The sequence below is a fragment of the Dreissena polymorpha genome, chromosome 1 (assembly GCF_020536995.1).
Source record: "Dreissena polymorpha isolate Duluth1 chromosome 1, UMN_Dpol_1.0, whole genome shotgun sequence".
Lineage (NCBI taxonomy): Eukaryota > Metazoa > Mollusca > Bivalvia > Myida > Dreissenidae > Dreissena > Dreissena polymorpha.
In genome coordinates, this window is record NC_068355.1 from 196610060 (window position 1) to 196623580 (window position 13521).

The following is a 13521-nucleotide window of genomic DNA, read 5'->3' on the forward strand; positions in this document are numbered from 1 at the left end:
CAAACCTGTGGCTGTTGTAATAATGTTTCTTAAAATGTTTAAAAATTGTAAACATTTAACACTATTTAACAGTTTTGTTAACACAAATCAACATCAGGTATTTCATCAAATTTAGTTCAGATGTTCATCCGTCAGTTCTGTAACTGTTTTCGGAGGTTTCTTGTCTAAACGCTTTCAGATATTTACCTTATGTGTGTGTGAGTAAACCTGCACGACTTACAGATAAAATTTGAGTTTCATACAGGTCAATTGATTTGATCAGTGCGGGAACCGAATTTTGAAGGCCTTTGCAAACAATTTGGATCCAGATGAGACGCCACAGAACGTGGCGTCTCATCAGGATCCAAACTGTTTGCTATTCTGATAGTATTCTTTGAAAAACAATCTAAGAAAATGCTAATTTTAGAAATTCAGCAGACGACATTTTAGCAGACGACAAATTTCCCAGCATGCAAAGGGTTAAGTAATGGGCCTTGGACTTAAATTGTTTCTAAAATAACACTTCTGGAAAGTTCAAATGGGATGTAGCTGTTTGCTTCAATGTACGGTAGGCGGCATTTTGTTACAAAAACACAGCTTCATCAAATAATTTTTCAAAGATGTAGTACACGGTGTTCCCCAGAAAAATTTTAGAAGACAGTTACATTTTCAAAGTAGCCGGCAACTAAGCAATGAAATGTGTGTATTTGTGCCATTTCCGTTTATATTTTGGATAAAAGTAGCCGCCATTAAGATTGAATGTAACCGGTGAAATCGCTGGCTGCTGGAGCTTCAGAAGAACACTGGATGTAGGCTTGACAAACAAGTAAAAAAAAAAGCCTAGACATATTGGCAACAGTTTTATGCAAAACATAAAATCGACATTTTCAGAAACAATACATGTGATAAAATGAAACACTGTAAATGCTTCACCTCTCTCATAAAACTAAAAAATATGGATACTCAAAAATGCTCCAAAATGCCAAAACATAAAAATGTGGCTTAGGAAAATATTCCAAAATACTAATAGGTATATACAGCTTTGGCATATCTGGATTTTTATGCTCCCCCAAAAAAAATTATGGGGGGGAGCATTTAGTCGCCGCTTCGTCTGTCCGTCCGTGTGTCCGTCCGTCAGTGCACAATTTTTGTCCGGGCTTGTTCTCAGCAATTTATGACTGGAATTCAATTAAACTTTATGGGAAGCTTCACTACCTAGAGATGTGTGTATTATCAGCCGGTTCTGGCCGGATGATTTTTCACAGAGTTATGGCCCTTTGAAATTTTCCATTAACTGTACATATAGTGCAATTCTTTTCCCCCCAACTACTAGACGTTTCCTTTTATCTGAATATATAGTGCAATATTGTGACAAAAAAAACTTTGGGGAGCATCACCTGTCTCAGAAGGTTTCTTGTTTATTTGTAGTTTCTGTACCAATTTTAAATAAACTCTCCAAAATTATCCAAGAACGACCTTGACTCACCAAATTAACCTTGGTTCATGAACATGTTAAAATACAATGAAGAACTTACTTGTACGACATTCATATTAGTTCAGTTCTATAAGAATCTTGTTAAACAGATTGGACAACATCCAACAAAAATACCATTGCAATATTGTGAATGACCTATATTTGACATAAGGACCCTGTACCTCTCACCTGATATTAGGAAAGGTTAGAAACTACTAAAACAATTAAGTTAAAATGTATTTGTTTGAGCTTGATTGCATAGAAAGCCTCGGGATTATTGAAACGCTCTCTCGAGTCTGTTTCCTGGGCCTAGAACCAGTACTTGGTGTCTTTCTGGGAAATCTATAGAATGGTCCTACATTGGGAATAGAACCCGTGACCTCCCAGTCGCTAGGCAGACACCTTATCCATTATACCACGTAGACCTCAAACTATTTCAAAAGATCGGCTGATTACAGTCACTTCAGGATTGTTAATTGGCATTTTCATTAGTTTTACTTCGCGACAGCCTGAACACTTCTGCAATATATTCTGAGGCAACTGGGCTGAACTCCTCAACTGGATTTCCCAAAGAAGAGACTTTCTGTAAACACAAAGTTCCTTACAAGTGGAAAGTGTCATCCCTGAATAGCCTGTGCCAACTGCACAGTAGCCTGTGCCAACTGCACAGGCTTATCTGGGACCACATTTTACTCGCATGCATTAAGTCCAGTTAACCTACCTAGAAGGAGGGTTATGTTTATGAAATCTGGCAATAAATGTGACTTGGTTGAGTTTTGATGTGCTTATCTTTTGTAAGACCCAGAAACCTAGTTTTTTGGCCCCACATTACCCAGTTTTGAACTTTACTGATATATGGATTGGACAATGTTCTGATCAAATTAATCAATTATTTTAGTTAAGGGGCGTAGTGGATGTGGTGTTGGCCTAGCGATCGGGCGATTAAGGGTTCGATCCCCACTGTGGGAGCAATCTTTAGAATTTCCCCATAGACACCAAGTACTGGGTCTAGTCCCAGGAAAAAGAGTCGAGATCATTTCAAATAGGCTTAAGGGTTTCCAAGCAATCAAGCTAAAATAAATATGTTTAACTAAATTAGTTAATCTTTGGCAATAAATGTTACCTCTAGGTTACATGGTAAATGTCAATGACAGATATAAGGTTAAAACATTTAAGTCAAAACATAATAACACATGATATCATATGCAAAAACATATGTTTGTGTATAGTACTTATGAAATTAAAGTTACATAAAAGGTTAAATAGTTAACAACAAAAATCAAAGTGTGCAAATAAATATCAAACTGTACAAGTCATCTGTACACAAAAAGTAAGGAGTAACTCGGAAGTATTTTACAATATGTAAACTTGTATAAAAACAACATTTAAACCTTTAAACAACACATTGCTTCATAATTGAACACGTTGATGACAGACAGATGATCACAAAATCTCAATTCAGAAGATAACAAAATATCACTGAAAATGCAATACACAGGTGAGCTATAAATAGCCTTACACGTGACTTTCGAGCTCGGTTTTAACTAGCAAGGTATACGCAAGCTATTTCATTGGCCTTTGTAATTAAAGTTGGTACCCCAAGTTTAAGTCCTGCTCATGAGGTTTTATTACTCCAATGCTGCATTCAGAGCTTGGTCGAGGTACTTCATGAATCGATGGACGTCCTCGAAGGAACAATACAGGGGAGCAGGGGCAACACGTATCACCCTTGGCTTTCTTTCATCACACTGGAAAATATTGTTTTATAGAAGAGATAAATGTGGTTAAACGATTCAATAAAATAAACAAGGGCTGTTTGTAAAACATGCATGCCCCCCATATGGGCTGTCCGTTGTAGTGGCAGCCATTGTGTGAATACGTTTTTTGTCACTGTGACCTTGACCTAGTGACCTGAAAATCTATAGGGGTCATCTGCGAGTCATGATCAATGTACCTATGAAGTGTCATGATCCTAAGCAAAAGCGTTCTTGAGTTATCATCTGGAAACAATTTTACTGTTTCGGGTCACCATGACCTTTGACCTAGCGACCTCAAAATCAATAGGGGTCATCTGCGAGTCACGATCAATCTACCCATGAAGTTTCATGATCCTAGGCATATGCGTTCTTGAGTTATCATCCGACAACCATTATACTGTTTCAGGTCACCTTGACCTTTGACCTAGTGACCTCAAAATCGATAGGGGTCATCTGCAAGTCATGATCTATTTACCTATGAAGTTTCATGATCCTAGAAGTATGCGTTCTTGAGTTATCATCCGAAAACCATTTTACTATTTCGAGTCACCGTGACCGTGACCTAGTGACCTCAAAATCAATAGGGGTCATCTGCAAGTCATGATCTATCTACCTTTGAAGTTTCATGATCCTAGGAGTATGCGTTCTTGAGTTATCATCCGCAAACCATTTAACTATTTTGGGTCACTGTGACCTTGACCTTTGACCTAGTGACCTCAAAATCAATAGGTGTCATCTGCGAGTCATGATCATAAACCCATGAAGTTTCATGATCCTAGGCATATGCGTTCTTGAGTTATCATCCGACAACCATTTTAATGTTTCAGGTCACCTTGACCTTTGACCTAGTGACCTCAAAATCAATAGGGGTCATCTGCAAGTCATGATCTAACTACCTATGAAGTTTCATGATCCTAGGAGAAGGCGTTCTTGAGTTATCATCCGAAAACCATTTTACTATTTCGGGTCACCGTGACCTAGTGACCTCAAAATCAATAGGGGTCATCTGCAAGTCATGATCTATCTTCATACTAGTATGAAGTTTCATGATCCTAGGAGTATGCGTTCTTGAGTTATCATCCGAAAACCATTTTACTATTTCGGGTCACTGTGACCTTGACCTTTGACCTAGTGACCTCAAAATCAATAGGGATCATCTGCGAGTCATGATCAATCTAGCTATGAAGTTTCATGATCCTAGGCGTATGCGTTCTTGAGCTATCATCCGAAAACCATTTTACTATTTCGGGTCACCTTGACCTTTGACCTAGTGACCTCAAAATCAATAGGGGTCATCTGCGAGTCATGATCTATCTAGCTATGAAGTTTCATGATCCTAGGCGTATGCGTTCTTGAGTTATCATCCTGAAACCATTTAACTATTTTGGGTCACTGTGACCTTGACCTTTGACCTAGCGACCTCAAAATCAATAGGGGTCATCTGCGAGTCATGATCAATCTACCTATGAAGTTTCATGATCCTAGGCTTATGCGTTCTTGAGTTATCATCTGGAAACCATTTTACTTTTTTGTGTCACCGTGACCTTGACCTTTGACCTAGTGACCTCAAAATCAATAGGGGTCATCTGTGAGTCATGATCTATCTACCTATGAAGTTTCGTGATCCTAGGCCTAAGCGTTCTTGAGTTATCATCCGGAAACCATCTGGTGGACGGACATACATACATACAGACAGACCGACAAGTGCAAAACAATATACCCCCTCTTCTTCGAAGGGGGGCATAAAAATTAATGACGATTAAAGACTTTAGACAATTTACCACTCCTTACGATTAAAAATTCATGGTAATAAAATACTAATGACAATTAAAGATAAATGACTATTATAGACTCGTGCTAATAAAAAATTGAAGATGATTAAAGACTCGTGACAATTTACAATTCAAGATGATTAAAGACTAGTGACAATTATAGATTAATGCTGATAAAAGATTCATGGCAATTACAGATTTATGATCAATAAAGACATTACAATAAAAAAGAAATTATGATTTAAGATACATGGCCATTGAAGAGTTATGATGATTACCCGGTAAAGACTTGGGAAAATTAAAGATAAACAATGATTACAGACTGAGGGCAATTAAAGGTTCATTCCAATTAAAGATAAATAATGATTAAACAATTATGATGATTAAAGATTTATGAAGATTAAGAAAGTGTGATGAATAAAATTTCATGGCAATTAAAGATTCATGGCCTTTTGAGATTCATTACATTTAAAGAGTATTATAAAAAACTGATTCTGGTTGATTAAACAATTGATGATGCTTAAAAATGTACCATTGATTGATGCCTCCAACAAACTGGAGTGCAGACAATATGACCTTGCAAGTGTTGAGAGAAATGCATCAAATTCCACATGTTACTGTACAACCACATTTATTTGGTGTCATTAAATTTTGTGTTTTTTTGTGGACACCAAAATGCACGGATTTTTTTTAACAAAAAGATGAGGAATTTGGGTCGGCCATTTTCCAATTTGTTTGTGTTCAATTCCTGTCTCCGTCAACCCAATAAATCAACGAAAATTAACATACCACAAGTAATATTGATTTTACAGTATTTAACAATGTGTAATAATCATTCTCACTTGATATCATCTTTTAAAATACATGCAAAGGTTGAGTGTTAAAAAATATAGGAGTACTTCTTCATTATGGTGCATTTTATAATCCCACTTGCTATTACTATTTTGTTAAAACACACCAAATAAGGGAATAACTAAAACATTAACTGAGTTCCCCATTTTGTTTCAGTTCTTTTTTTTTCAACAAGAAATGTGTTTGTCAGCAACACTATGTCCCCTTCTGCGCCGCTTTGACTTTTTTATTTTTTTTAACTTGAAGGATGACCTTGACCTTCCACCACTCAAAATGTGAAGCTCCATGAGATACACATGCATGCCAAATATGAAGTTGCTATCTTCAATATTGCAAAAGTTATTGCAAATGTTAAAGTTTGACCAAACCAACAGACAGACCAATGTACAGACCAACAGACAGGGCAAAAACAATATGTCCCCCACTATAGTTGTGGGGGACATAAAAATGATAAAGGAATTTTCTCAGTGAATGATTTAAATCTAGGAGCTCAGCACAGTATATAGAGCCAAACCCCGCCTCCCACCCTTAAACATAACTGCACTTAGTTTATACTTATTTATTTAAGCTTTAATGCATTGTAAGCATAAGGCTTATTTGAAACTCTCGAGTCCATTTCCTGAAACTGCACTTACCACAACCCCTCTCTTCCGAAGTTCCTCAAACACTTGAGTGATATTAATGTTGAACGACAGTGACAGCTGTGCCCCGCGTTGATTCACATCTGATGGAGTAAGAATCTCAACATAAATCCTCTTTGCTCCATTTTTATCACTTTCCCCTCCATTCTCAGTACTTTGGGCTCCATTCTCAGTACTTTGGGCTCCATTCTCAATACTTTGGGCTCCATTCACATGCTCGCCAATACTTTCCCCATTTTCCTCAATTAGTCTGTGAGTCTTGTTATACTGGCGCTGGGTGTCAGGATAGCCGTACTTGGCGATGATCCTTGCCTCCAGGTAGCCAGTCAGTAGTCGACTCTTCTTGGTCAGCTCAGACATGGATGTCTTTTGGAAAATCTGTTCACACAAATATAATTGAGACTTGCTATGGGAAAATGAGGCTTAATGCATGTGCATAGTGTCATTCCAGATTTTCCTGTTAAGTCTGCACAGGCTAATCAGGGAAAACACTTTCCACCGAGACAGGATTTTGTTTTTAAAAGATACTTTCTTTAAAGTAAAAATACCATAACAGTGGGAAGTGCAGACTGCACATGCTAATCTGAGAAGACACTTTTAGCACATGAATTAAACCCTGTTTCTCAGGTATACGTTCCAGGTTGCTTACCTAAGTAGCATATACAGTGGAAACCCTCTAAACCGGATCCTCTCTATACCAGAATCCTCTCTAAACCGGACAAATTGTCCGGTCCCATTTTTTTCCGCTATAAAACCATGCGTAAAATATCTCCTCAAGACCGGAATCCCCTCAATTCCGAATACTGGTCATTCTTTTGATCAATATTGGGTCATTCCATACGTCATTGTTCCTCTCTAAACCGCTCAGGGCCGGTTAATTGCACCTTAGACCTAGTGTCAAAAAGTTGTGAATAGCGGATTAAAGACGCGTGAAATTAATGAAGGTGGTCGAAAAATTTACTAACTGTAAACATCGCAAAACAATTTAAAGGTACTTGTCCTGTGATGTACATATCGATCAATAGAGGTGATAATACTGATTATAATTACTGATAACAAACAGAGTTCTTTAGTGTGTTTTGTTTTTGATGTAGGAAGCCTTTCTAAATTTTAATAATCGTTTATGCTATTTAATATTGTGTTGTTTATTACAATTGCTTATTTAGTGTCATATAAAATGGTGATTTGCAGAGTTATAGAAGCATTTGCATTAAGATATTAATTTAGATTTTCAAATATGTAATTAAGATAACTAAGACTAAAAATGTCCAAACTTCCTTCCACATTAAGCTATGTCATTGACTTTCTGAAAGTTAGATAGTCAATGTCCTCTCTAAACCGGAATCCTCTCTAAACTGGAATTTCATCTCGGTCCCAAGGTTGTTCGGTTTAGAGGGGTTCCACTGTATATATTTTAAAATGCAGACAATTTACATGTAGAACAGTTAAATATCTTACACTTCTTGGAAATATTTAACGCACCGAAATTCAGAAATTCACATATAATTATGTACGGTAACAATTAAAAGGTTTGCAGTTTTACTGTGTATGAAATTCACATGGAAAGCCCAATGAACCCATTTATGCCTAGCGTCTAGAAAAAAGGACTTTGCAAACAGGGTAGACCCAGATGAGACGCTGCATGATGCGGCATCTCATCAGGGTCTGCACTGTTTGCTTAAAGGAATTTCAGTAAGTAATATTCTTAATAAAGAAATAAACATACTAGACATCCCTAATTTTGGATCCAATTTAGAAGGATGGGAGAGTCCACTAGGCTTAAATGGGTTAAACACACGAAACAAAAGTGCAAATACTGCTGCTTTTGTTGTTCATTCTTCACCCTACCTCAAGACTAGCTTTAATTGGTGGACACAGCAGCCCCGGTGTGTTGCACAGACGATAACCCAAGGCTCCTGGGTAAGGATGGAAATCTGAAATTTAACAAGGTCACTAAGTATTGTTCATTAAAAAAATTAATTCAGCAAGTACTTTAATCATTAAGATTTGAGAATGACTCAAGTCATTTGTTATGTGAAAATAGCAACAGGTTGTGTAAAATGAACAACATAAGAACAAGAGGGCCAAGATGGCCCTTGTTCGCTCACCTGAGAGGAGTCGGTTCATTCAATCTTTACCTAATGTCAAACTTGACCTAGATATTTTACCAGACAAACATCCTGGTCAAGTTTTATCATTATTGAACCAAAGCTCTGGCGTAGTGAGTGTTTTAGTTTTTGTAAGATTTGAAATGGTGACCTACATTTTGAGTTGACCCCCCTTACCAAACATAAAACTTTGCTTAGAAGGATTTTGTATAATACAATGAAAATTTGGACAATCTAAGGGCAATAATTATGGCATTAATTATGTGATTTTGCTCATCATCAAACTTGACTGAGATCTTTCAGCAACTTTGATAAAGAATGCTTGAGAAATGTGAATGCTAGAGTGTTTACAAACCAAATGTGGACGGATGGACAGCGGACAAAGACCAATCCTAAAACCTCACCTGAGCAATCAGGTGAGCTAAAAAGTGTGTTTCACCAATCTGAGCCATTTTCCAACTTGTCCAAGAAATCAATAAAACCAATGTATTGACAAAGTTTCACGATGATTAGGCAAAAATGTGACTTCTATAATGTTTGATCACAAGGTTTCTCTCTATATCGTCACATAAGGAAAACTGCCCCACCCCCCTGGCAACCATGTTTATTGACCCATCGGGACCATTTGCAAACTCATCTGAGATATATATAAAACAAATTTATTCACCAAGTTTCATGATGATTGGGCAAAAAATGTGACTTCTAGAGTGTTCACAAGCTTTTTTTTATTATATAAATATAAGAAAACTGCCTCCCCCCCACTGGAGGCCATGTTTTTTCACCGATCTGGACTATTTTCAAACTCGTTCGACATATCAATAAAACCAATGTTTTGATTAATTTTCATGATGATTGTGCCAAAATTGTGACTTCTAGAGTGTTTACAAGGTTTCTCAATAACCATATAAGGAAAACTGCCCCGCCCACTGGCGGCCATGTTTTTCAATGGACTGGAACCACTTTTGAACTCAACCAACATATCATTAAGACAGACATTTAGACAAAATTACATGAAGATTGGGCATTAAATGTGACATCTACAGTGTTTACAAGCTTTTTTTTTTTTGACCTAGTGACAAATTTTTTGACCCAGCATGACCCAATTTCAAACTCGATCGGGATATCATTGAGACAAATCTTCTGACCAAGTTTCATGAAGATCGGACAATAAATGTGGCCTCTAGAGTGTTTACTAACAAATGTCGACGGACGGACGACGGACAAAGACAAGTCACAAAAGCTCACCTGAGCAATCAGGTGAGCTAAAAACACGAGCTGTCACCATAGGATGTCATATGCCCCCTATAAACGCTTTGATAGCAGTTATAGCATTTTTTGAAACCTAAACGCAGGGGTTACAGGGGTCACAGGGGTTAAAATTTGTGTGCGTATGGAAAGGCCTTGTCCATATACACATGCATACCAAATATGAAGGTTATATCTCAAGGGACATATAAGTTTTGAGCATTTTTAGAAACCTAAATGCAGATTATGAAACCTTAATGCGGACCCTAAGTTCAAGGTCAAGGTCACAGGGGAAAAAAATGTGTGCGTATGGAAAGGCCTTGTCCATATACACATGCATACCAAATATGAAGGTTATATCTCAAGGGACATAGAAGTAATGAGCCTTTTTCGAAACCTAAACGCAGATTTTGAAACCTAAACAAAGACCCTAAGTTCAAGGTCAAGGTCACAGGGGTAAAAAATGTGTGCGTATGGAAAAGCCTTGTCCATATACACATGCATACCAAATATGAAGGTTATATCTCAAGGGACATAGAAGTAATGAGCATTTTTCGAAACCTTAACGCAGATTTCGAAACCTAAACGTGGACCCTAACTTTAAGGTCAAGGTCACAGGGGTAAAAAATTGTGTGCGTATGGAAAGGCCTTGTCCATATACACATGCATACCAAATATGAAGGTTATATCTCAAGGGACATAGAAGTTATGAGCATTTTTTAAAGCCTAAACGCAGAATTTGAAACCTAAACGCGAGCCCTAAGTTGAAGGTCAAGGTCACAGGGCTAAAAAAATTGTGCGTATGGAAAGGCCTTGTCCATATACACATGCATACCAAATATGAAGGTTATATCTAAAGGGACATAGAAGTTATGAGCATTTTTGGAAACCTAAATGCAAAGTGTGACGGAAAGACGGACGGACGGACAGACGGACCGACAGACGGACAGTCCTATCACTATATGCCCCCTTTTCTTTTAAAGGGGACATAAAAACATCCAACCTCGAATAACAATTAACACATAAATGAAACTTAACTACAGTGTATTATTATGAAAACATTAATAATCAAAGGAGAGTAACTACTGTAAACTTAAATGCAATATTTTAGAAGAGTTGTCTCGCATGTTACATGACCTTAATTCATGATTGTTTGCAAGCCTTTTTACTATATAAATATATGGAAAACTGCCCCGTCCCCCTGGCAACCATGTTTCTCAACAGACCGGAACCATTTTCAAACTTAACTCATGTATCTAGGAAACAAATGTTCTGACAAAATTTCATGAAAATCGGGCCAAAAATGTGACTTCTATACATATAGAGAAAAAAATGCCCCGCCCACTGGTGGCCATGTTTTTTTACCAATCTGGTCCATTTTGGAACTTGTCCGAGAAATCATTAAAACCAATGTTTTGACCAACTTTCATGATGATTCAATAAAACCAATGTTTTGACCAACTTTCATATGATTGGGCAAAAATTGTGACTTCCAGAGTGTATACAAGGTTTCTCTATAGCCAAATAAGGAAAACTGCCCCGCCCACTGGTGGCCATGTTTTTCAACGGACTAGAACCACTTTTGAACTCAACCAACATATCATTAAGACAAACATTTTGACAAAGTTACATGAAGATTGGGCATGAAATGTGACATCAACAGTGTTTACAAGTCTTTTCTTTTTTTTGACCTAGTGACCTAGTTTTTGATCCGGCACGACCCAGTTTCGAACTCGACTGAGATTTCATTGGGACGAAGCTTCTAACCAAGTTTCATGAAGATCAGACAATAAATGTGGCCTCTAGAGTGTTTACGAACAAATGTTAACGGACGGATGGACGGACGACGGACAAAGACCGGTCACAAAAGCTCACCTGAGCAATCAGGTGAGCTAAAAACTGGAAGAAAAAATGATTATTGTGACTCATAAACTTATGTCAATTCAAGGTAAAACAGGAAAAATCATCTGTAGTTTTATTTGAATTAAAAACCATGCTTAAATCAAACAAACAAACAAAAAGAGGCGGCCAAAGGCAGACCCATATGCAAATAGCTCAAAATATGTTGAGTCAGCAGCAGCGTAATCATAAACACATGGCAACTAAATGTGGTCCATTTCAAGGCGTGTGCTTAAACTTAATGTGGTCCATTTCAAGGCGTGTGCTTAAACTTATGGCAAATTATTTCAGTCCATGTGGAAGTTGATGCTCAAACTCATGGTGACTTACTATGATCAATTTCAAAGGTTATTTCTAAGAAATAATTCCTTATTATCAAGAATATTGCCCATTTCAAATATTATTCATACACTTTTGACAACTTACAGTTGTATTTGTCAAAGAAAATTCTTCAAATTATGGCAGGTTTATAAAGAATATCTTCTATTTCAAAGATTACTTTTAAAATGATGATAGGATTATAAAGAATGCTGTTCATTTGAAAGTTTATTCTTTCACTCAAAGCAGTATTATGAAAAATGTCGTCCATTTCACGTTTTATGCTTCCACCTATGTTGGCGTCCTGTGGTCCATTTTAAAGATTATTCTTAAACTTATGGCAGGGTAATGAAGAGTGTTGCCTTTTTCACAGTTAACGCTAACACTGATGTTGGCTTACTGCTGTCAATCTGACAGGTTACACTACACTTATGTTGGCTTACTGTAGCCAATCTGACAGGTTACACCACACTTATGTTGGCTTACTGTTGCCAATCTGACAGATTACACTTCACTTATGTTGGCTTACAGTTGTCAATCTGACAGGTTAAACTACACATATGTTGGCTTACTATTGTCCATCTGACAGGTTACACTACACATATGATGGTTTACTGTTGCCAATCTGACAGGTTACACTACACTGATGTTGGCTGACTGTTGTCAATCTGACAGGTTACACTACACTGATGTTCGCTTACTGTTGTCCATTTCAAAGCGCGTGGTCAGCTGATGTCCCCACCATCCTGTCAGTCGAGGGTAAGAGTTGTTGAAATGTTTCTCATGAATGAAGAGTCCGGCCAGGCATCCAGCGCCGCTGTTCAAATACTGAAACACAGGGACCAAGGCTAATATTTTTTTAAATGTGTGTGCCCAAAAAGGCATTCCTTCACCTGAGTTTTGTTTAAAGTAGAAAGTGTTGTCCTTGATTAGTCTTCGAGGAATGCACAGGCTAATCTGCAACTAAACATTAAGCACATGCATTAAGCCCTGTTCTCCCAGAGTAAGGCCATACAATAACCATGTGCAGTTATGTTTGTAATACAAATATTGACACATCAGGGGCTGTATTCCAGTAGCTTCTTAAGTTAAAAAATAACTCAAGTTGAAATATTGCGCAATATTTTTTCTTATCTCCGCCATTTTTTCTTAAAACATAAGATTTCACTTAAGTTAAATTCTGGTAGCTTTATAAACTTAATAAATTTCTTAACTCTGTGTATTTTTTCTCAGATATTTAAAATAAAGTTAACTTCCTTTAACTCTTAAAGGAATTTCTTAAAGAGAAATACTAAGCGTCTCTTGTTTTGTTTTTTACATTTCAAATTTAACTTAAGAAATTTATTTAAGAAATTTCTTAAGTGAAAACTTAAGAAGCTACTGGAATACGGCCCCAGGCCTATAATTTGAATAAGGAGGGCAAAATCATATAAATTATAGTTATATACTTTGGTAGATGTTAATGAAATAAAATAT

At 37.0% G+C, this 13521-nt stretch overlaps 1 protein-coding gene across 2 annotated transcripts in view; it reads right to left on the reverse strand.

The window, feature by feature from the left end:
• Window positions 1-826: 826 nt before the first annotated feature.
• Window positions 827-13521, reverse strand: part of LOC127864478 (kynureninase-like) — a 44696-nt gene continuing 32001 nt past the window's right edge. For both annotated transcript variants that reach the window (XM_052404102.1, XM_052404101.1), the window contains exons 11-14: window positions 12747-12873; window positions 8324-8409; window positions 6470-6853; window positions 827-3201 (exon numbers count right to left, since the gene is read on the reverse strand). In XM_052404102.1, coding sequence (XP_052260062.1) covers window positions 3082-3201; window positions 6470-6853; window positions 8324-8409; window positions 12747-12873 — 717 coding nt within the window. In that variant the 3' untranslated portion in view covers window positions 827-3081. The remainder of the gene's footprint in view (window positions 3202-6469; window positions 6854-8323; window positions 8410-12746; window positions 12874-13521) is intronic.